This window comes from Garra rufa, chromosome 3 (genome assembly GCF_049309525.1).
Source record: "Garra rufa chromosome 3, GarRuf1.0, whole genome shotgun sequence".
NCBI classification, from domain to species: Eukaryota; Metazoa; Chordata; class Actinopteri; order Cypriniformes; family Cyprinidae; genus Garra; species Garra rufa.
This window is the reverse complement of record NC_133363.1, coordinates 43960434-43984499: the sequence shown is the minus strand read 5'-3', so window position 1 is coordinate 43984499 and position 24066 is coordinate 43960434. Positions and strand designations below refer to the sequence as shown.

The 24066-nt window shown below is 39.9% G+C and overlaps 1 protein-coding gene across 1 annotated transcript in view; it reads right to left on the bottom strand.

Annotated features, from left to right (window-relative positions):
- Positions 1-24066, bottom strand: part of herc1 (HECT and RLD domain containing E3 ubiquitin protein ligase family member 1) — a 59160-nt gene that overhangs the window by 5237 nt on the left and 29857 nt on the right. Inside the window, exons 37-74 of the mRNA XM_073836221.1 lie at positions 23087-23862; positions 21884-22100; positions 21622-21782; positions 20775-20891; positions 20456-20663; positions 20214-20335; positions 18991-19220; positions 18364-18632; positions 18232-18284; positions 17752-17952; positions 17421-17595; positions 16254-16521; positions 15946-16159; positions 15381-15586; positions 14660-14787; positions 14436-14572; positions 13800-14000; positions 13585-13715; positions 13204-13415; positions 12983-13103; positions 12719-12865; positions 12486-12587; positions 11053-11226; positions 10616-10933; positions 10437-10502; positions 10197-10322; positions 7615-7753; positions 7336-7517; positions 7049-7204; positions 4497-4619; positions 4266-4368; positions 3982-4151; positions 3718-3856; positions 2340-2509; positions 2065-2234; positions 1785-1950; positions 1627-1703; positions 1285-1537 (exon numbers count right to left, since the gene is read on the bottom strand). Coding sequence (XP_073692322.1) covers positions 1285-1537; positions 1627-1703; positions 1785-1950; positions 2065-2234; positions 2340-2509; positions 3718-3856; positions 3982-4151; positions 4266-4368; positions 4497-4619; positions 7049-7204; positions 7336-7517; positions 7615-7753; positions 10197-10322; positions 10437-10502; positions 10616-10933; positions 11053-11226; positions 12486-12587; positions 12719-12865; positions 12983-13103; positions 13204-13415; positions 13585-13715; positions 13800-14000; positions 14436-14572; positions 14660-14787; positions 15381-15586; positions 15946-16159; positions 16254-16521; positions 17421-17595; positions 17752-17952; positions 18232-18284; positions 18364-18632; positions 18991-19220; positions 20214-20335; positions 20456-20663; positions 20775-20891; positions 21622-21782; positions 21884-22100; positions 23087-23862 — 6928 coding nt within the window. The remainder of the gene's footprint in view (positions 1-1284; positions 1538-1626; positions 1704-1784; positions 1951-2064; positions 2235-2339; positions 2510-3717; positions 3857-3981; positions 4152-4265; positions 4369-4496; positions 4620-7048; positions 7205-7335; positions 7518-7614; positions 7754-10196; positions 10323-10436; positions 10503-10615; positions 10934-11052; positions 11227-12485; positions 12588-12718; positions 12866-12982; positions 13104-13203; positions 13416-13584; positions 13716-13799; positions 14001-14435; positions 14573-14659; positions 14788-15380; positions 15587-15945; positions 16160-16253; positions 16522-17420; positions 17596-17751; positions 17953-18231; positions 18285-18363; positions 18633-18990; positions 19221-20213; positions 20336-20455; positions 20664-20774; positions 20892-21621; positions 21783-21883; positions 22101-23086; positions 23863-24066) is intronic.

Below are 24066 nucleotides of genomic sequence, written 5' to 3'. Positions count from 1 at the left end.
CATACATCAATAGAAAGCTTACTTATTGAGCTTTCATATGATGTATACATCTCAGTTTTGTAAAATTTAACCTTATGACTGGTTTTGTGGTCCAGGGTCACATATACTAGCCATTTATGATTAGTTTTTAAAATGTTTCTAACATTACTAGCATGTTGTTAGCATGATTAACACATTACTAGCATGCTAGCATGTTTACAACATGCTATATATTCTAGCTATTTATGATTTCTGTTTTTAAAATGTTTCTAACATCACTAGCATGTTGTTAGTATGTCAATACTCTGTTTTTACATGTTTAGCATGATTCTAGCATGTTTATAACATGCTATATATCCTGACCATTTAAGACTAAAGTGTTTTCAAATGTTTTGGCTCAAAATTTGTACCTGATAAAATGTTTTAGAGCTTGATATAACCAGAAAAAAATGTAACTAAAAAAATATTTTCATTAGCAAATCTGTTGGTTTTTTTTCCTGATATTTTTTTTTTAATATCTATGACTTTTCCATATCTATGGACCTTAAATCCCCATTTTTGGTTTGGCTTATTTTAAATAATTTTTAAAGCATATTTAAGTCATTCGAAACCTTCCTGGGACCCCTTGGAACTATGTTGAGGCCCCTGGTTAATAACTACTGAGTGTATGTGACCTGTGTTGGCAAAATGAGTCGGAATGAGCACATTTTCAAAATGTATTTATTTATTTGACTAAGTTAAAGTTAAAACTAAGTTAAAGTTTTCTGAGACAGATCTATACTAAGACCTACTGTAATGCTTGGATCTAATATAATGTTACACATCAGATTTTTCCCCAACCATTACCTAAACCTTCATGTAAGACATAACAGATCATATTATTTGTGTGAATCTCGCCAAGACATATTTTGCAACAATGTACTTTATAGGGAGAGGCGTGTTTTATGCACATGCTTTGCAAATGTCAGTCACGATCGTTTTGTTTTCATGTCAACATAACTTTGCAACAATAGACCTACAACTTGAGATGAGAAGCCGCATCAGTCATTCAGAAGTGAGTAGAGAAAAAAAGTACTACTTTCAGAAAACGTTTAATTACTATTTGGAGCATTGGCATTACTAGAAGAGGGCTTAATTAACTCATTTTTGTGAAAACCTAAACTTCTTTAGCCTGTAGCTCAAAATTAGACCGTGCGCATTCCGACTCATTTTGCCAGCACGGGACACATAAAATTCCTTACATTGTCCTCTAAGAGAAAACTACTCTATGAATAAAAACAAGTATTTTATGGGCGTCTACTCTACCTCATGGAAGTTCTGCTCTGTGATACCGCTGTCCTCCAGGTGTAAGATGCTGTTGAGTGTCTGTACATAAAGCAGGTCCACCTCCTCCAGATCCTCAAGGGTGAGAGGAATACAGCACAGCTGCTTCCACACCATTGGAGCGAGATGCAGGTCCAGAGGCTTCTTAGTGCGAATGGCCACTCCCATCAGAATACCCAAGAACTTGAACTGCAGCAGGTGCTCTTCCAGACAGGCTGAGGGGTTCAGCAAGAACCTAAAGACACACAAAGATCAAGAAAGCCTGATCAGTCTATTAACATACTAGAATACAACATTCAGACAACTGTGTCTGTTGGCACTCACCTGTCTCGGTTGTAGCCCACCTCCGCTGCAGCATTGGGAGACGGGATGAGAAGGTCCACCACTCCTGTCTCCAGCTCCTAAACAGAGCAACATGCCCAGTTAAACGCTCTTATCATTTTTCGTAAAACTGAGCTGTATTGGCAATGTAAATACGCTACCTGACACATCTCTGTGATTGTGTCATCAAACACCCCTCCGGCATCATCTGCCCCCTCTCCCACGAGTTTGACTTTCCAGGCTCGCGACGGCAGCCTCAGATCAGATGCGTTAAGTTTCACAACCTGCCTGGCGATCTGCACAAATATGGGCTTACACTTCCTTCCTCTGAGAAAACAGGACGAAAAAAGAACAATTAAAAACTTCTTATGCTCTACCTTGAATGAAAAGAAGGCAAAGAATGTCTTCAGTATTCTGGTTGCATTTCGGAACATGACTGACCTTGTTGAGATTCTTTTGACTGTGATTTGTGGGCCATAGTTCTTCCCCTGCACCATTGTTTTCCCAATAGAGCGCACCATAGGCAGTGTGTAAACTCTAGGGGCCAGCAGGGGCCTCAGCTGACCCTGGACTATACCCCATGTTCCTGCATTATAGCGTGACGTGCAGCTCTGAAACAAATGATTCATGATTGAATCAGACAATGTTCCTGGGGTTTTGTCCAACAGACTCAGTGCAAGGAGAAGCAAACATGACGTGTTTAAGTGAGTGTATACCTGGTTGTTGGGGCTGAGGTTAAGCAGTCTCCATGAGGAGTACATGAGGTCAGAGAAGTGGTAGAGCAGGCGCAGTCGGGCTCTCAGAGCCTCCATGCTGACCTCTCTTAGGGCACTGTACTGTGGAGGCACACACACGGGCAAGCCCAGCTGCAGAGGCACTGATGAACCTGAACACACAAACACTCCATCTCAAAAATTCAGAAATGACTGATAATTGTACGTATTGTATGTTTTTTATTTTGCCATCCATTTAAAGATTTGTAGGTGAATATACAAATATCAGGTAAATGAAATAAATGTATGTATAAATGTAAATATATGTAACACACAAATGAGGAGGCAAAGTTCTCACATTTTTAAGTTTTTTGTTTGTTTGTTTTTTAATTAAATGTAAATTCATGCCCAAGTCACATTTTCTCAGTTAAAAAAATATTACTTAAACTACCAGATTGAAAATCTAGATTGTATTTTTACATTAACAATGTAATTTATAGGTTAAACAGTTTAAACAATTTATTTTATTTAAACGATTACACATTACCAGTCAGAAGTTTTTAAAACAGTTTGATTTTTAACTATGCTCACCAAGCTTGCATTTATTTGATTCAGAGTACAGCAAAAACAATAAAATTTTTTACACATTCTTACTATTTAAAATATATATTGTTTTTATTTTAGCATCACTACTCCAGTCACATGATCATTCAGAAATCATTCTAATATTCTGATTTGCTGCTCAAAAACATTTATTATTATTATTATTATGATACTGAAAACAGCTCAGCAGAACTTTTTTCAGAAGTTCAGAAGAACAGCATTTATCTGAAATATCTATCTGAAATAGACATCTTTTGTAACATTACAAATGTTTTTTTCATCACTTTTGTTTAATTTAAAGCATCCTTGTTAAATAAAAGTATTAATTTCTATAATTTCTTTCCCAAAAAAATGAAAATACATTATACTGACTGCAAGCTTTTGAATGGTATATGGCTATTTTTAATGTTACAAAATCTTTGTATTTTTAGATAAATGCTGATCTTTGGATCTTTCTATTCATCAAAGAATTCTGAAATAAATGTACTCAACTGTTTTAAATATTGATAATAATAAAAATTGTTTCTTGAACAGCAAGTCAGCATATTAGGATGATTACTGAAAGATCATAATAAATTACATTTGAAAATATTTTCAAATAGAAAGCAGTTATTTTAAATAGTAAAAATATTTCACAATATTACTGCTTTTGCTGTATTTTGGATCAGCTTGGTGAGCAGAAGAGAATTCTTTAAAAACATTAAAACTTGTATTAGTTTGAACAATTCTTTTCCACAATAAACCATTTGTAAATTTGTAAGTGTGTATGTGTCTGTACCCGGAGCACGTGGGGGTACAGGTGGTGCAGTCCATGCTGCGCTGTGGCAGCGGCCTGCAGAAATCTGCTGGATGTTTTTGCCTTGTAAAGCACTGATGAGGGTCGGCTCTCTGACATGGTTGGTGTGGCCCAAGCCCAGCTAATAAAAAAAAAAAACGAAAACACAAACCGATAAATTCCTGTGCTATTGTTTCAGATAATACATAAAGGCAATGGAAAATGGGGAACATAATTAGTTAGTTAGTCTCTCTAGTAAACACACACCTGTCCTTCTGAGTTGCTCCCCCAGGCATAAACATCTCCAGTTGATGAGAGAGCAAGCGTGTGTTCGGCCCCAACAGCCACATCCTCTATAAACACAGCCAATAAAGCAGGGACCTGCTGAGGCCGGTTATGATTTCGTGCTCGACCCTCCGGGAGACCAATCAAGCGATCTGTCACATTAAAGCAGAAACAATTAAATAAAAAGACTTGCTTTAGCATTCAGCAAACAGTTTATAAAAGTGTGAAGCTTCTCTCTGATACAAGTATGTCTGAGGATGGCTTACCCTGCCCAAATGTGTACACGTTTCCATCTTTGGTTAGAGCAACAGAGAATTGTGTGCCACAGGCCACCTTCTTTATTCCAATTCCACACAAAACATCCACTTTCTATAAAAAAACAAACACACACACTTAATTAAGAGAGGACAGAGAGTTGTGTTTATGACGTAATGTAATGTAATGTAATTGTGTATGCTTGTGATGGTGTTGACACATTAAGGTGTCAGTAGTTGTACCTGCGGGGAGGATTTGGCTGTAGAGTTTCCCAGCCCGAGTTTGCCATAGTCTCCATCTCCAAAGGCCCAGACAGTCATTCCATCAGCCGATACTGCCAAAGTGTGATTCAGCCCACATGCAACCTACACACATACATGTTACAATGAACATCAGATAAAACTGTGTATATGTGCAGAGCCATTTAGAAGTCCACATTGAGAATCTGGGATTAAATTCAAATTTTAACCTGGAATTCCTGTTAATTTACTCACCCCCATGTCATCCAATGTTCATGTCTTTCTTTCTTCACTCGCAAAGAAATTAAGTTATTTGAGGAAAACATTCCAGGATTTTTCTGCATACAGTGGACTTAAATGGAGATCAACGGGTTTAAAGTCCAAATTGCAGTTTCAGCGCAGCTTTAAAGGGCTCTAAACTATTCCAGTTGAGAAATAAGAGTCTTTTCTAGCAAAACAATCGGTAAAAAAAAAAAAAAGTTAAAAATAAATCTTATTTTTTTGAACCACAAATGCTTGTCTTCCACTAGCTCTGCGATGTGCTTCTACGACTTCGCAAACTACGCAATCACATTGGAAAAGTCATGCATGGTTAGTTCTTCGTCTGTGTATTTCGGTTCAAAAAAGTGAGTAGGGCGAAAACTACATCTTATGTTCTCCTCAAACTTCAAAATTGTCCAACATTGTTGTTTTACCTTTTTTGTAAAGGCATTTGACTTTTTTTGCATGTTAGCTTTGTACGTCATACGTGGTTGATTACGTAATTCGCAAGGTCGAGCTAGTGTGGTTAAAAAGTATATAAATTTGTATTTTTCTTAGAAAATGACCAATTGTTTCACTAGATAAGACCCATAATCCTCAGCTAGAGCCCTTTGAAGCTGCACTGAAACCATTGACCAACAGAGATGCACCGATTGATCGGCTAGTGATCGGAATCGGCCGATTTTCGCATGATCGGCCCGGATCGGTGACCGGCTGGTCAATTTCTCCTCTTGCAATTCCTAGCCGATCCTTTTATTGCCAGCGGCGCATGCAATTACGTCACAGTCACGCGCGCGCAGCCGCGCACTCACAGTTGCGTGTAAACATGTCTTTGGTGTGAGTGAAAATGACACAAAGATCGCAGTTTGTAACATTTATAAGGCCAAAATACAACGTGAGGGAACAACCACGCGCTTGTTTAGCTTGGCTGGACATGTGGTAGATCGCGCCCCCGCTCTTCATATTTTGCATGTCTCTGTTAGTTAACACACCTGATTCAAATAACCCACTCATTAGAAGTGAGCTCCGTGAATGAACTGTGTTCCGATTGACATGGTCCCTGCCCAGTGTTCATTGCTCCCTACTCCCTGAGCAGGGGAAATCCGTTGACGTTTACTACACTTTCATTCATTCACATATTTGCGCTGCGCCTCCGCATACAGCGTCTTCACACACTAATAGTTCGAAGCGAGCGTATATGTTCCATTTGAAGGTAATTAAAGCGTGCGCGACGTGAATTTAATTTGTATTTATTTACAGATGCATTTATGTTACACTTCTCTAGTAAATATCATCTGTGTATGAAGACGCTGTATGCGGTGGTGTAGCGCAAATATGTGAATGAATGTTACGAAGTGTAGTACCGCTAGATTACCTGGTGACAAGGCAGAAATGCTTCTCTTTATCAAGGAAAATTTGCCATTAATGCTCAAGTAATAGCATTTAGTACTAGAATTGTTATTTCTACCTGTTTGAAGACACAGTGCACGTTTTGTTATTAAAGTTATTGTTGTGAGATGATCCTGTTATTAATGTTTAAAAAAAAAAAATCCATATAAAATTCATTGAAGGAAAGTAGATTTTTGTATGCCTGCTTTGTTACTTATACTTATATTTTATTTCTAATGTTTTCAAGGCTCAGAGCACTTTATTTTGTTAAAGTTATTTTAATATGAGAAGATGCTGTAATGTAAAAAAAATACATTGAGGACAAGATTTTTGTTAGTATAACTATACTATGTTAGTTACAGGAACTAATTTTATACCTTTTTCGAAGGCACAAAGCACTTTATTTTGTTGTTAAAGTTATTTTGTTGTAAGAAGATCCTATAATGTTTAAAAATGTATTTTATTATAAAATAAATTTAATTAAAGAAAATATTTCTGTATAGGCCTATGCTTTCATTACAGTTCTTAAAAAAATAAAGTAGGAATCAGCAAAAATCGGAATCGGCAGGTCACACTTACTGAAAAATCGGAATCGGCCAAGAAAATTGCAATCGGTGCATCTCTACTCAAGTCCCACTATATAGAGACTTGGAATGAATCCTGGAATGTTTTTTCTCAAAAACCTTAATTTCTTTTCAACTGAAGAAAGAAAGACAAACATCTTGGATGACATGGGGGTGAGTAAATTATCAGGAAATTTTTATTCTGGAAGTGAACTACTCCTTTAAAAACATTATTAATTTTTATATTATGAATATAATGTATATGAATGAATTAATGTACAAAATATATGTAATGTCCAATGGGGAAAACATTCAAGAGGACTTAAAAGTAGAGTTTCTTACCTGGCCGACCTGGTGGCCCTCCAGTGCACTGACTCTCTCCGGTAACTTTTTGTTAGAGGTGTTTCCAAGTCCCAGTCTGCCATAATCTCCATTACCAAAAGAGAAGAGCTTTCCGTCTGCAGTCACCACCGCTGAGTGTTTAAACCCACATGACATCTGGACACGAACATATATTATGATCAATTTACACAAATTTCATAACTTATACCTTACAGAAGAGGAGAACTAGCGAGGCTTTGTTTAAAAGTGGGTTTGTTTAAGAGTGAGGGTGAATTTGTGTTTCTGACCTGCACCACCTCCTCTCCCTGCAGCGCCTCTATCTGCCGTGGCCTGCGCTGTCTGTCACTGTTTCCGTGGCCCAGTTTTCCGTAATCTCCATCTCCCCAGCTGAACACCTCACCGCTCTCAGTTAGAGCCATCGAATGGCCATCAGACCCACAGGACGTTACTAGCTGGGTCACCACAAAACCTGCCCAAACAGACATCACACGTGCTGTTAACACTTTCAGCCTACTGTAACATATATAATGAAAGTCATTCAGAGTTTGTGTGTGATTGCAGCATGCCTTGCAGAGCAGATATGACAGTGAGGACGTGCAGATCGTCTGAATTTCCTTGTCCGAGGCGGCCATAACTGCCCTCTCCACATGCAGACACTGTTCCGTTAGCCTGGATCACAAATGTGCAGTTCTGCCCACAAACAACCTGACAAAAAAAAAAAAAAAAAAAGAATTAACCTTTTCACACGTGAGTTTAAAATATTCTATCTAACCCCAAAGAGTGATGCTGCGTCCCAATTCGCATACTATCCGTCCTAAATAGTATTCAAAAATAGAATTAGTATGTCCCAAATCGTAGTATGTTTAAAAAAGTATTCCCGGATGGTCTACTACTTAACTTCGGAATTCGAAGTGCGGATCAATGCACACTCTAGCGGCTAATATTGCCCACAACACATTGCGCGGTGAACGAGGATTCGATTAGAACTACAAACACGCATAGAAAGTGTTAAAATACTACAAACATGGAGGATATGCGCGACCAACCGACAGGTAGAGAAATGGGTTTGAGTGATAAATAATCAGTCTGTAACCTGATAAAAAATATTTTATTAATGTTATCCACGTTATATTTCATGTGCAGCAACATTATGAACTTTTGAGTCCTCGGCATGAAAGACTCGTGAAAGAACGTGCCTCTTCATTTCTCTCTAATACGGTAGAAAATCAAATTAAACGAAATGTAGATAATGTTAACTGTGATGATTGACAGGGCAGTTTAAACAGTGACAGGATTCAGGTAACTAAGCAACAGAGCGTCCGTTAAAGAAGCAGTTATGACGAAGTAGTACGTCCCAAAGCCTGCCTACTATTCTGCTACATACACAAAAGTATGTACTTTTTCTTTACAAAAAGAGTACATACTTTTAGGGCATAGTATAAGTAGGCGAATTGGGACGCAGCATGAGTTTTTTTTAGGCGACCGTTATTTTAGAATGTTTCGCATTACTGTTTCCATGGCGACGCGTCATGTGACACACCGCAGCCACAACAGCACTGTAAGACACATGGATCGCTTTTATTTCCTTTTTCCTTTTTTATTATTAATATTCACAAGCATGCTCACTATATTATGAAATATCTGATATTCCGATTTCGAAATATGTGCAAGTAAATGTATTTAAAGGTCCACTGAAGTGCCTTGAAACACGCAGCGTTATTCTATGTGGTGACGTACTTTTAATTGAAACAAAAACATATCGCCCAGCCCCGCCCACTTATTTTGAATGGCCAATAGCGTTCCATTTATATCTGCTCAGGCCAGAGCCGCTAAGCTCGGTAAAGCCGCATTTGTAGCTTATGACAGCCACAGACTAATAAATTACCCCACAGATTCAATATGAAACTCTTGCTAAAACAAAATAGTGATCATAATCATGCTGAGGCTGTGTAATTTAATACATGCCGATCGCAAATATGAGCGCATATGATCTGCTCCGTGTATTGCGTCTCTGTGTAGGGGGCGGGACAATACGGACTCTAGAGAGCATTTGATTGGACAGAACGTTTGATGAGAAACTGAAGTGCACGGTGATATCATCAAAATCGTTGATTCATATTGGCGGAAGTGACGAGATTGTACGTTTTGAATGCTCATATCTTGTAAATGCGAATTTTGTCGTTGTTTTGAAGCACACTAGTTTATAGATAATCTTAAGGCTAATATATTCATACTAAAGGCCAAAAAAACTTTCATTTTGATTTCAGGGGGGCTTTAAAAGTTCAAACACTTTTATAATGACCGCGTTAGTTGATCTATACCGGGTGATGGGCGCCGCCATGTTTGTTCGCGCTGAATCCGAGCTGTGGGATTTACAACACGCAAATTCATCCTCTCCTCCCGAAAGACATTAAAGTAAGTCTCTGGTGAGCTGGGAGAAGAGGAGAGTGAACTTTATAGTTGCCTACATAATCTGTATATGATATCAACAAAATATGTTGTCAGAATATATTTGTAGGATCATTATTGCCGCTTCCATAGACATCAGTGTGTATTTTACAAACTGCAAATTTATGGTTTTGCTAGTACTTATGTGTATTTAAATGTCTGAAACCTAAAATAAGCATTATATGGTTGAATACTTGTGATAATATGACAAGCACTCAGCGCGTCCGATCTGGCTCAGAGCCAGCCAAAGCGCCAAAACCGATTTGAATTCAGCAGCTGATGACGTGATGCGGCGAACGTTCGAATCACACCGGTGTGATCGTACGCTTCAGGGACCAGCTAAGACAAATCACACGGGTGTGATCATACGCGCTAAAGGGTTAATAAAACTATTTTCTATTTGTTTCATGACAGCATGATATTAAAAACAAAAATCAAACTTAAAGGGATAGTTCAACTAAAAATGAAAATTCTGTCATTAATTACTCACCCCCATGTTGTTCCAAACTCGTAAGACCTTCGTTCATCTTCGGAACACAAATTAAAGTATTTTTGATGAAATCCTAGTAAAAATGATCTTAATTTGTGCTCCTAAGATGAACCAAAGTCTTATGGGTTTGGAACGACAGGAGGGTGAGTAATTAATGACAGAATTAAAATTTTTGTGTGTGTATGTGTGTGTGTTAATGTACACTCATACCTGTTGGGCCTGAGAAAAAGAGGGAGCAAGAGTTGGCACCAGAATGTTTCTCCCTGCCTCGGCGAGCTGCCCATGCCTGCCAGCACCCCATAAAAACACATCACACTTTCCTCCAAGATGCCAGTCCTTAAAAACACAAAATGAAAAACCTTTGAATATTGTTTTAGAATTTTATGCAGTTATATAATATTTTCTAATAAATATATTTGTGTGTTTTCTAGTGCTTGTATTTGCTCTCACTTCTGGTCTAGAAGTGGCCCATGACATGATCTGCTCATCCATTCCAGACACCCACTTGCTGTTGTCCTGTGTGTGATTTTTGAAAAGTCTGTCAGCATCATGAACACCACTGTTTTTCACCATCAAATCATTAAATATGTCAGTATCTCAGCAGGATATTTGCATGTTCATTCTCTCACCATAAGCAGTGCTAGTTTATCTTTGGCCACGGGCTCCAGGTCTGGCACGATGAAAGACTCGGGAAAGGTGTGTCCACGTGCAAGGGCTTCGGCCGTCTTGACAGTGGTGGAGAAGCAGTGAAGCCATGCCCACTCACTGTTGGCCCAGGAGCCAGGGGAGGGGGTAGAGGAGGAGCTAGGTTCAGGTGGGCAGTGGGCCAGGTGAGGTGGGACAGGAGGGTGACACAGCAGAGTGTCCAGCTGCAGACCAACCGCCAGAGACGCCAGACACTGCATGTAAGGACTGTGGACGAGCTGCTCTCCGCACACCACATGAGGCTGAAACACACAAACAAACCAGGTATAAGCAACAGGAAAAGACCTCAACATTTTTTTTTTTTTGCATTTTTTACACAAACGGTATTTGCTAAAATTATATATTTAGTAGTTATGTGTACCTTCTCATACGCATACTGCTCCTGAAGCATGATGGGAAGTCTCTCCAGGAAGGCTCTCATGCATGGAGCCATGTTCAGTCCCACAACACCCTGCTTTTTAAGCGCTGTGCGACAAGTTGCTAACACGTGATTGTTTGCCATGGAGTCTGCTGAGCTATTAACAACCAGCACATCCTGCAGAACAAATACATTTGTTTAAAGTAACATCTTTTATGAAAATTTTCAACAGAAATAGGCACCAATCGAAACATAAGGTTAAGGTCAAAAGTTTACATACACTTTACAGAATCATTAAACATAAAAGATGTTTACATATAGTCTGCAAGAGAAAATAATAGTTATAAACAATAGTCATAAAAATGACCCTGTTCAAAAGTTCACATACTCTTGATTTTTAATACTGTGTTGTTACCTGAATGATCCACAGCTGTTATTTTTTGTTTAGTGATTGTTGTTTATAAGTCCCTTGTTTGTCCTGAACAGTTAAACTAAATCCTTCAGGTCACAAAAACACTTTCTAACAATGACTGTATGATTTTGAGATCCATCGTTTTTACAGTGATGACAGCTGAGGGACTCATATGCAACTACTACAGAAGGAACACGATGCATTAGGAATTCAACTTTTTGCATTTGCAGATCAAGGTAATCTTAACTTCTGAAAAACATGTTTTCTGGAAAACATGTAAGTATTTTCTGTAGCTTCTGAAAGGCAATACTAAATGAAAAAAAAAAAAAAAAAAAATTGGCAAAATAAGAAAATTCACAAGTTTACACCCCTGCCTCTTAATAGTTGCATACAATCATTGCTGGAAAAGGTTCAAATACACAAAAATCCTGAAAAAACAAAACGTTTGTGTGACCAGAAGGATTTTTCTGAAGAACAGTGGGCAGTTTAACTGTTCAGGACAAACAAGGGACTCATGAACAACCATCACAAAAAAAAAAAAAAAAAACACTGTTGTGGATCACTCAGGTAACAACACAGTATTAAGAATCAAGCGCATGTAAACTTTTGAATGGGGTCATTTTTATAAATTCAACTATTATTTTCTCTTATGGACTATATGTAAACATCTTTTATGTAAAATATCTTATTCAGGTCAGTAATGAATAAAAAAATAACATGCATTTTGTATGATCTCTCTTATTTTGTAACTGTATATGCTCAAAGAAATTAATGTATGTTAATGTATCCAGCAATCCTTTAATGTTAATGTCAATACTTACAGTTAGGAACAGCCATGTTTTTTTTTATTTTACTCATCTATTTTATTTATATTTAATTATGATATAAAAGTGTTATGTAACCATAACTGTTTTGTTTAATGAAAAGATGTTTAAAGAGTTAAACATCTCAAGATATTTGAAGAAAAAAAAAAACACCAATATAAGAGAATCAACTAGAATTTAAACTTTTAGCATAGTTTTACCTTTGAGCGATTGGAGCAAACAGCTACACCTACGTCAGGGATCCAAACTGTGCTGTGAATTGCTCCAGATCCAGCAATTACCGTCTGCAGCACTGATCCATCCTATGTGTACAATCATACACACAAACGTATCATCAGGAAAACACTATAGTGAATCCTTTAAAATTATTTTTTTTGGATTGTAGGTTAGCCTGTATGCATTTATAAAGCATGTGCCCATGACAGACACTGACCCGCAATGACCAGATGTTCAAAAGTCCGCCAACCCCTCCAGACACAAGAGCGAGCCCATCTGGACTGAACGCTACTGTCCGCACAGGAGTCATATGACCCTGCAGCTGAAACACACACACTGCTCCCTCGCACCTCTGGGGGTCCAGCTGGAAAGAGATTAGGGGAGTCACACAACACGCATAAACATAAACACTAACTGATAGGGAAGCACAGATAGCAAAGCACTCAAAAGGTTTTTAATCGCTCATGTGTGGAAACATTACCATCAGTTTGGATTTGGATTCTGACTCCCACCAGGCCTCAGGGCAGGCAGTGCTGGACTGTGAGTATGACGAAGGGTCCTGCGGTACCGTCCACACAGATACCAGACCGTTCTGACAACATCTGTGAGACAAAGATTTTTAGTGCACATCCATCAATGTTAAATAAAGCACAACCAGATTCAGTTCTCTCATGTATTAGAGTACACTCTGTCTGGACGTACGTGGCAAACAGGTTGAGAGGTTTTGGTCCCTGACCAGGCAGGCTGCACCAGGCAACAGCATTGACAACAGCAGGATGGGTGATACTTTGCAGACATGTCCAGCTTTGACCCAAACCTGTTCCCGACCCCGTCCATAAACGCACAATCTCCTCTTTAGCACAGCTTAGTAACACTTGCCCACCAGGAGCCCACCGCAACGAACTGATGCTTTCCTACAGTCACAACACACAGAGAAAACAAAGATTTGACTGTTAGCGAATCGATGAAACCATGTCAAATTACTTCTTCACACATGAAATATTACAGACAAGAATGTGTGAAAGTACAACATCTGAATGCTTATGTGTGTGTCAGTTTATGATGAATCATGATGACTCTAACCTTGTGGGCATCAATAACCACCACAGATCCGTTCTCTAATGGCTCCTTAGAGCCAATCAGCAGCTTTCCATCAGCATATCCAACTGCAAAGGGACGGTCCTCACTGTACCATGCGATTTGCATCACAGCCACTGTAAGAAGAGCGACAAACATGATACACATGAAATAGTTTGCTAAAGTAGTCTTGTTTACAGTTGCGTAAAAAACATCAGTACCGTCTTTCCTGAAGCAGTGTTGGAGTTCAGTCCTCTGCATATCAGAATCATCAAGAACCTCGAGAAGTCCCAGTGTCCCATCCATGCGACCCACCAATAACAGCTCTCGAGGCTCACCGCCCCACAGAGACCCTGCTTCCTCTTCTGGCCAAGCTAATGATGACACCCAATGAGGCTGCAGGTCCAACAAGGCCTTCCCACCTTGTGTGAAAAACAACAACATTAAGATGCACCAATATCATGAATGCATGTCAAAGACTGAGATGTTGTTGTTGATTCAAGTCGTTATTTTAGTTTTTTGCATAGAAAAAGTATTCTCAAGCTTCATCCTTACTACCTATCTGGGCCTTGAACATGGTATTTGCTTTGCTGTCTATGCAGGGTCAGAAACTTCTCGGATTTCATCAAAAATATCTAAATTTGTGTTTTGAAGATGAATGGTGGTCCTATGGGTTTCTCAAAAATTCATTCATCATTAAACAAGTGATATGCAACTCTACTAAAGACAGTAGTATCATTATTCAGCTCAATTCCGTTCAGTGTTGATTCAATTCATAGTTTGATTAGTGTCAATGAATTCATGAATTATGAAAAAATGATTCAGCTATAAAGTGATGGTGACGGTGTGCGGCTCACCATTGACTTGCCAAATGTTCACTATTTTTTCCATGGCTGAAGCCAAGTACTTCCCACTGACACTCCAGGCCACTGAAGCCAAATTTGGATCGCCTGGTGACCCCAGATTACCCATACACTCCTCTGAAGTGTCATCACTGAAAACAGAGACACAGAAGATCATAAACTTCACATTTTTTAGTGGGTAAAGAACAAGCTTGATTAGAAGTAAGAGGGGAACTCACGCTTTATTAAAGACACATGTCTGCTGTAGCGTGTACAGGTTTTTGGTTACGTTCCAAATGCGGACTGTCCCATCATTCCCGCTAGTTGCGAGAAGGCCTTTTTTACTACACCACCCACATGTGATCACCTACAAGAGACCAAATAATTGAGGATCAGAAACCATCCAGTACTAGGGATGTAACGGTATTATCAATATCGTGGTATCGTGATAGCAAAACTGTCTCGATATTATCATGGTCACATGATGATATGAAAAAATAGGTATTCTGGGGGGGGGGGGGGAAAGTGTAGTTTTTTAAAAATATATTTGAACTTCTTATTCAACATAAAAGGTCTTTAAAGTTGTGTTTGGGGCCATTATGCTTTGGCAACGTATCCGTCAAACTAACTAAAACTGAAAGTACAACATGGTTTAATCCCTTCATCAAGTCTATTTTGAAAGTGAAGCACACACTCCGTTCAAGTGATTAGCTCGTGATCCGGTGTTTTCAGTGTCTTTGACCAGTTCAGTTCACAGTGAATGCAGTAAACGTGTTTAATTTCATTAGATTTGTAGTGAGACAAGTTTTTGCCTGTTTTCAATTAAGCTGAAATAAGTAATAAATAAATATTGTATCGTGGACTTTATATTGAGATATTACCGCATTGTGAGATTTTGGTATTGTTACATCCTTATCCAGTAGTTTAAACATAGCGAACACACAGCTGGGAGAATCATACCCTGCTCTGGTGGGCCTCGAGTCTGAAAGTGGACCACTTCCGCAGGTCTCCTGCCACATCAGCAAAGGTCTGTGGGCGGCTCTGGTTGTCTCGGTCATGAGCCGCCAGTGTGCGCACCAGCTGCTGCGCGGCCCATTGGCGGTGCTGCGACGAGAGCCGAGATGAGAGGCAGCACGCCGCCAGCGCATTTGCCAGCTCCAATGGGCCTACAGCAAGGGGGGTACAGGTGAGGTGGGCATAGAGAGGCGACATTAACCCTGTGACGACCGAGTAGAACAAAGCCAGGCCGCAAACGAGATAAACATACACACGTGCACACAGACGGGCACACACACACACACACACACAAACACAAACACAATGAGAAACAAAAATAAGAGAAATTAAAATGGCGGTGATTGGCGGCAAAGGCTGTGACACAACAAAGCTTCATCTAACAACCCCTCTGCTGCCAAAACAAACAAATCAAATCAGATTTAACTGAACAAAACATAATAATAACAAAAAATGACTGAAAAAGCACAAATAAGTAAATAATTGTTTGGCTGGCTAGATGTTAACTAACCTCTTTTTTCCAATTCAGCCTTGTCGTAGCCGTGTCGAAGTCTGGCACCTTTATCGGCGAGCAGGGCTACCAGCGCCTGGGTCACCACGAAATTGGGCGACGTCACCAGCTTGTTTTCTTCCGCCACTCCCCTCAGGAAACTGGGCAGGAACTTCCTCTGGATTGGATCATCTACTGTGGTCAGATTCATCCCTGTGGCAGCTGATATCAGATTCTAGAGGAAGAGCAAAGCAGGGTAAAACATGAAAAAGATTTAGGGTTTTTTTAGTCTCTCTAATTACTAGCTATTCATGAGAACATCTGTTTACCTGAGTGCACAGTTGGACCAGGAGTTTGGCAGCACTGGGGCTGTTTGATGCCAGACAGCCGACAGCGGTACTGAGGTACGCCAAACAAGAGATGGGTTTTGTTGGCTTGCTAGCCCCTCGTGGGCGCTCAGAGGATCCAGGGCCTAAAGTAAGGCCTGTGGAAAGTCCAGCTCTACCTGCCGCAGCCAAACACATCAGACGCACCAGAGTTCTAATGTCCGTCAAGCCCAGAGACTCCAATCCTGCTGCTAGACTGCAACTAGAGCCACTGAAGAGCAGAAATATACAAGTCAAAGACTCAAACACAAAAATATGTTAAGTTGATATGAATCCTTAGGGTCTTTATAAACATGCTTTGGTTAAAAATTCCTCAATGGTCATGTAAAACAACACCATTTTTACCTTGTCAAAAACAGCTCTGTTTACAGCAACCTGTTTTAGAGCATGCCTCTTTAAATGATGAGTTACTGCTCACTCCAGCCAGTTTTTTTTTTTTTTTGTGTATTTGGTGGCACATTACCATCAAAAACAAAACTAATCCACTGCATAGCGGTATATAATAATTAGACAATATTTTGCTGAGCATATTTTTCTAGTATTTTGGCAGGTTTAGGACTGCTGTGGACAGCTGACTCCGAAAGTTTTTGATGTTCTTCATATTCTGTGCAGTGATTAGTTTGCAGGAATAACAAAAATTTTTGCAATAAGTTTGATTTTTACCTTCTCATATTGTATGCCTGCACTCCCTGATTGTGTTGTGTCTATAACACTGCTAAGACATGTAATTTGCATCCAATGTCCCCTTTAAATAAAAGTGCAATGGTTTAACATTTTAACTGAAGAAATTAGTATGCAGTAGAAGATAAATAATTAGTAGTGAAAAAAAATGATACTATTATATTAATTTTCCTATTTTCCCACTTTACAGTGAAATTTACACTATTTTTATTTGAATATTTTTGGTAACTTTTTGGTTTATTTGTTAATGATAATCACAATAATTATATTAATAATTAGTAGTAGTAGTAGTAGTAGCAGCAGTAGTATTATTAGGTAAAATAAATATTTGGTTAAATTCTGCAGCCCTAGAAAACAAGCAAACCTGAAGCTCAAAAAATAAACACTTTAATATTGCAAATCACAATTAGCACATCAATAAACACTAACCTAACTGATAGCAGGGACAGCGCTCTCATGACCATTGTTCTGGCTAACAGGACTTGTGCTGCAGCCGTGACTCTTTTCAGAGCCACCAGGCGATCAGCAGATGTCTGCAGACCTGCCGCCTGCTCCCCCAAAGACAAGCGACCTGATGAGCTCTTGTCCACAGAGCTCTGGCAACCTAAAGATGGAGCATTTATTACTTACACACAGAGTTCCACATACATATACAAACCTTAGACAATATCTGAAAATTACAGACATTTTAAACCATAATGCATACTCTGAATTACTACAGTGGCAGGGTTACACAATCATACTGGTGTTATTATTGTACCTATCTGCAAGAGAGTCTCCTCCATGCTGTTGGTTGCAGTAACCATGGCAACAGAGGCTCCTAGAGGGTCAGTGTCTGGAAAATGGACAGCCTCGGGGACGGGTCTGCGTTCGCTAAGACCGAGCGGAGCAGAGAGCAACTCAAACTCCTCCTCACCCGTCAGACGCTCTGCATCGTCTACATCCAACATGTCCCAGTCTTCTGCAGGACAAAATGTGTATTTAAACACATTGACCAAAACACACAATCTGGAGTGGTAGTTCTGTGTAATCTTAGTAATCTTTACATGCCTTTTTGGTGTTTTTATTGCTTGCTGCATTATGTTTTTAGTTTATAGTAGGGCTGTGAATACATAATAAATATACACAGTACACAAACATATAGTATGTAAACAAACTTATTTTGGATGTGATTAATCGCGATTAATCGTTTCACAGCCCTAGTTTATAGGTATGTTTTGCATGTGGACACTTTTAATACCTTCATACACGCTGTCTTGCTTTCCCAGCAGGTCTGGTGCTTGACCTTTATACCTAAAACCGAGATCCGTGAAAAATATCAGATTCATGTGAATTCGGCTGTCAACGCATGTGTGCAACCTCTCATTCTCACCTCTCAGGCAGTGGTCCTTTGATCTTGCTCTTCATGTTAAGGTATTTCTCTCTGCAGCTGCCACAGAGCAGATAATAGGGATTTCCACTTCCACACTCCCCTCCAAACCAGCCGTCAACATAAGAGCCATTGCTGCGGTAACCCTGCCGATTGGCACTGCGTCCACAGCCCGGATGACTCTTCTTCATGTGTTGGTTAAAACTGGACACGCTGACCCCACACAGCTCACACACGACCACCTCATCACGGTCCTCCGTCTCACACACATGCTAACACACAAGCACACAAAACAAAACCACATAACTGCGGTCAGATGGGAGAGTAAGTTGTGTATATGAAGATTTGAAATTAATGAAAGCCAGTGGAACATGGATCAGGGCTAAAGCATCCCAGAATGCATTTGCTGCTTTCGTACTGTGCTAGCAAAACATGCACCAGGGTCAGTGACTGCGAGAGAGCTGCCGTGCATCAGCAGAAGTTTTGTTGTGTCCAAAATGAGGACGTTAGTGAGCAAACTGTGTGAGTATGATATGTGTGTCGTGAAGGTGTGTGTTTGTGTGAACAGCCGTGCAGGGGTTAAAGGTGAGTAGTAAAGCAGCGGCAGCCCCAGGCTGCTGTCACACACACCCATGTTGGCCAGTCCAGTACCTCCGGGATCCACATTCCCAGAATGTCGGAATCGGATGCAAGCTCCTGGGTAAACATGGCCTCCATAGCTTCCTGATCCAATTCGAGCTCCAACTCTTCATCCAGATTGAAGTCGTATAGCGCCCCGAGAGGCCCAGGCTCCTGCTGCAGTCCAGTACCTTCTCGACGGACTTGAGTTCGATGTGCCTGTACTGAGCGGTACAGTCCAGCTACACAACAAAACACAATGTTAGTGAGGAGTTTTATTGTGTTGTGATGATTCTTAAAATTGAATGTCGCAAAACAGGTTGTGTCAGGTTTGTCTGTGTACAGGTTGTGATGGCCGACTTGCTGACCAACCACTTAGTAAAGTTGACAAGTTAAGCTAGTTTTTCTTTTTCCCTCATTATAAAAACATAAAAATAACTAAATCTATAAATAGTCAGTCTGTCTATACCAGGGATCAGCCACTCTGATTGATTAGGGATGGAACCAAATTTGCACGACAATGGCCCTCCAGGTCCGAAACAGTCTATCGCTGATCTACATTTCAAGCAATAAAGCTTTTTTATATGATTTTGATCAAGACTGCATAAATATTGTGAAACATTATTGCAATTTAAAATTTTCTATTTTAATGTATTTTAAATTTCTTTTGACAACAAAGCTGAATTTCCAGCAGCCATTACTCCAGTCTTCAATGTCACATGATCCTTCAGAAATCATTTAAATATGCATATATTTGATGCTCAAGAAACATTTCCTATTTTTATCAATGCTAAAAACTGTTGTGCTGCATGATATTTTTGTGTGAACTTATATATTTTTTCAGCATTCTTTGATAAACAGATTAAAGGGACGGCTCATGCATCATCAGCACCAGACAATATCTTTGTTTTCTTTGCGCACAAAAAGTATTCTCGTAGCTTAATAAAATTATGGTTGAACCACAGATGTCACATTTTAATAATGCCCTCACTACCTTTCTGGGCCTTGAATGTGTCAGTTGTGTTGCTGTCAATGCAAGGTCAGAAAGCTCTCAGATTTCATCAAAAACATTTTAATTTGTGTCACGAAGATGAATGAAGGTCAATAACAACATGAGGGTGAGTAATTAATGACAGAATTTTCATTTTTGGGTGAACTACAATTCAGATAACCCACTGACTAGTTGATTTAGAAAACTTTTTGATTTAGTAATTTCGAAGCTCATTAAAGCATACCTGCGCGCGCTAGTAAAGTGCGTGCAGCCAAGTCAAAGCGGTGTTTCCTGCTGGCTGCTGAGCGTCCTCTAGGAGTAGGGCCGGCAGATGAAGAGCCCAAATCTTGATCAAGACCTTCAGGACTAGAGGGAGAAAGAAGTAACAGAATGAATAACGGGCAACAAAAATTAAGTTACACACACAAATTAAGTTTTTTTGTACACTCATGCAACAATACAAAATACATTCTGTTGCTATTATACCTCTCACTGAACCCTTCCTCCATCTCTGCAGCATCAGCATTGGGGATGTCACCCGGTGAGCGCAGGTAGCTCCTCTCTGTGCCCTTACCCCCTCCTGCTGCACCAGAGCAGGGGTCTGTATTCTCATCAGTGTCTGCCGTGCCTGGGTGGTCGATCATCCACATGGCAAGCACAGTGATGTTCTGAGCATCTGCCTCACCACGTGCACCTACAGACCAACACAGAACATATTCTGAATATCTAATATGATAACATGAGAAAAAACAGAAATTCTGAATTTAGACATGATACTTCTATGAGAGTAAATATGTGTGTCTACCTGTTGCTTCCAAAGCTTTCATGATCTGCCTTAGTGAGAATCCCATTTCCAACAGCGGAACTGCAATGGCAGGAGGAGGTGGAGATGTGGAAAGACGACTGCTGGGGTCTGATAATGCTTGGAGCAAATAAACAAAACAGTCAGCTTCTAACAACTAACAAAACTTCTTTGTTAAATTCAAATTCAAGATTCAGACAAATCCTTAGTTTTTTTTCAGCATTTCTGTGTATTTAAACCATTTTCAACAATGACTGTATGATTTTAAGACCCATCTTTTCACACTGAGGACAACTGAGGGACTCATATGCAACTATTACAGAAAGTTCAAATGCTTACTGATGCTCCAGAAGGAAAATGATGCATTAAGAGCCAGGAGTGTAAACTTTTGAATCATTGTTGAAAAGCATTCAAATACACAAAAATGCTGAAAAACCAAACAATTTGTGGGACATGAAGGATTTTTCTGAAGTACAGCAGGCAGTTTAACTGTTCAGGACAAACAAGGGACTTATGAACAACTATCACTAAACAAAAAACACAGCTGTGGATTATTCAGGTAACAACACAGTATTAAGAATCAAGTGTATGTAAACTTTTGAACAGGGACATTTTTATAAATTCAACTACTATTTTCTATTGTGGACTATATGTCTTTCTTGTAAAATATCTTGCTCAGGTCAGTGCAAAAAAAAACAACAAAAAACATGCATTTTGTATGATCCCTCTTATTTTGGTAAAATAATTAACATTTTGCAGATTCTGCAAGGTAAACTTTTGACCTCAACGTATATAAATGTTTATACTGGATCACATTTTATTAAGAAACAAACATTGTGTGTATTTGTACCTGTCCTGCCAGTGGTCCTGGCAGGCTGGGACTCGGGTGACGTGAGGCTCTGTCTCCGGCCGTGCTCATCTGATGGCGAGGTGGGCAATGATGACACGGGAGGGGTCTGAGCTCTACGTGCCGGCAGAAGGGCGGTTGTCGGGTAGCTGGAGAACATCTGCCTGCACAGACAAACACCAAACACATGCAGATCAATCATGATGCACAGATTCAAAGATTCAATGTACACACCCTTAAAAAGACACAAGCAGCGTGTGTGTACCTGAGCAGGCTGAGGGGCATTACTCCAGGTGATTCAGAAGCCGGTGCTGTCTCAGCATCTGTAACAGGTGTGGTGGCTGTGGTAACAGGTGTGGTTGCTGTGGTGGTGTCTTCTAGCGAAGAGCTCATGAAAGAGGTGCTACTGGAAGCTGATGGGGAGGTGGTAACCGGAGTCTGAAACTGTTGGTCTCCCTCTAATTCCTCACACTCTGTGTCCACTAAAAACACAAACATTCACGTTTTATGAAGAGAATTGTGTCTTAAGAATGAGAGTGTGAAAAAATACTATTTTGCCATAGCTTGCAACAGATGAAACCAAAAATTCTTCACCCATTAGACCAAAAAGAAAAACTTATGTGCAGATTTTTGTGTTTACATGTGAGCAACAAATTCTGATCTGTCAGATGTGAGCAAAAAATCTATTTTTTTGTGCCAGTGTAAACAGCAATACACTCCAGTTAAATTTAAAATAGTTTGAATAAATGTAAATCTTTAGTAAATCAAAACATTTTCTACTTCAGATAAATGCTGTTCTTCTGAACTTCTATTCATCAAAGAAAACTGATGAAATATTTTTGAACAGCAAATCAGAATGATTTCTAAAGGATCATGTGACTGGAGTAATGATGCAAAAAATTCAGCTTTGAAATCACAGGAACAAATTGCATTTTAAAATATATTCAAATAGAAAAGTTATTTTAAAATGTACAAATATTTCACAATTTTACTGTTTTTGCTGTACTTTGGATCAAATAAATGCAGGCTTGGTGAGTGTACAATACCAGTCTGTACTTTTCTTTAAAAGAAATTAATACATTTATTTAGAAAGGTTGCATTAAACAGTCTAAAGTGCCAGATGTTACAAAAATTTCCATTTCAATTAAATGCAGATTTTTTTTTTGTTTGTTTTATTACTTTCAAATCAGCATATTAGAATGATTTCTAAAGGATCATGTGACACGGTGAAGCTTTTTTTTTTTTCAGCAGCCATTGCTTTACTCTTCCCAACAAATTACATTTAAAATATATTAGAATAGATAAAACAGTTATTTTAAATTGTAATACTATTTCACAATATTACTGTACTTACCATATTTTTACCAAATAAATGCAGCCTTGGCGAGCAAAATATTCCAAAAAAATTTTGACCCTGAACCTCTGAATAGTAGTTTAGATACAGTCAGGTTTATGTTTTCTGACATACCTGGCTTAGAACTGTGGCCTTCCTGTTCTTCAAGTAGGCTATTGACCACCAGTTTGTAGATCATCGCTTGCGCTCGCTCTAGGTCCGCCAGCCCAAGAGCCCTCTTGATGGGCGACCTCATCACTGCCCGCTTTACCATGTGTCGCATCAGAAACTGCAAAGCAGATCGCAGCTCGGCCTCGTCCTGACACACGCTCACCCCAGGGCTGGCACAATCCGCATTATGCCCACTGTCAGGCGTCACTTTGGGGATCAGCAGCAGCTCAGCGTATTTACTACAACTGAGAAGCACACTCAAGGTCTTCATCGCTCCCAGATACAGATATGACAACTGCACTGCATGCACCTCCACCTGCGCAGCCGCCTCCTGTGAGCGCGTCCCCACCATCTCCTGCAGCCTGCGCCGTCCCTCCGCTGGAGTCTGCTGCGTGGCGTCCTGCGTGTAGGCAGCCAGCTCGCTCTCGGAGCGAGAGTTAGGCGGCACACGAGCTCGAACCTCGTCTAAGCTGTGAGACACACGCAGGTCTCCTGCCCCCTCATTCGGTTTGGCACGTGACTCATTCTCCCGTTCTTCCTGGGGCTCGTGGCGGTGTCTTCTCTCATGTCGCCGAACAGAGGTGGATTTTAAGCTGTCATCCTGTAGGCTGGCGAGGGCTGTGAGGTCCAGCAGTAGAGCCGCAGTGAGTCCGCGGAAACGTGAAACGTCGAAGGGAAGAGGCTCGATGGGCTCCAAGTTGTACAACGGCGTGTCACTGGGCGACCAAAAAGTGGGGAAGCTTCAATGAAAAGGAGTGACAAACCAAATACAGAGAGAGAGAGAAAGAGACAGAGAGAGAAAGTGAGGGAGCAGGGAGGAGGGCAAGGGAACATGCAACGTCATGGAGCTAGCAAAGGAACAAGTCAATGAAATGAAGTCAAGGAAGAAAAGTGGGTAAAGAGACCAAGGCAAGCAGAAGATAGAAAAGTGGGAGAGCTCTGGG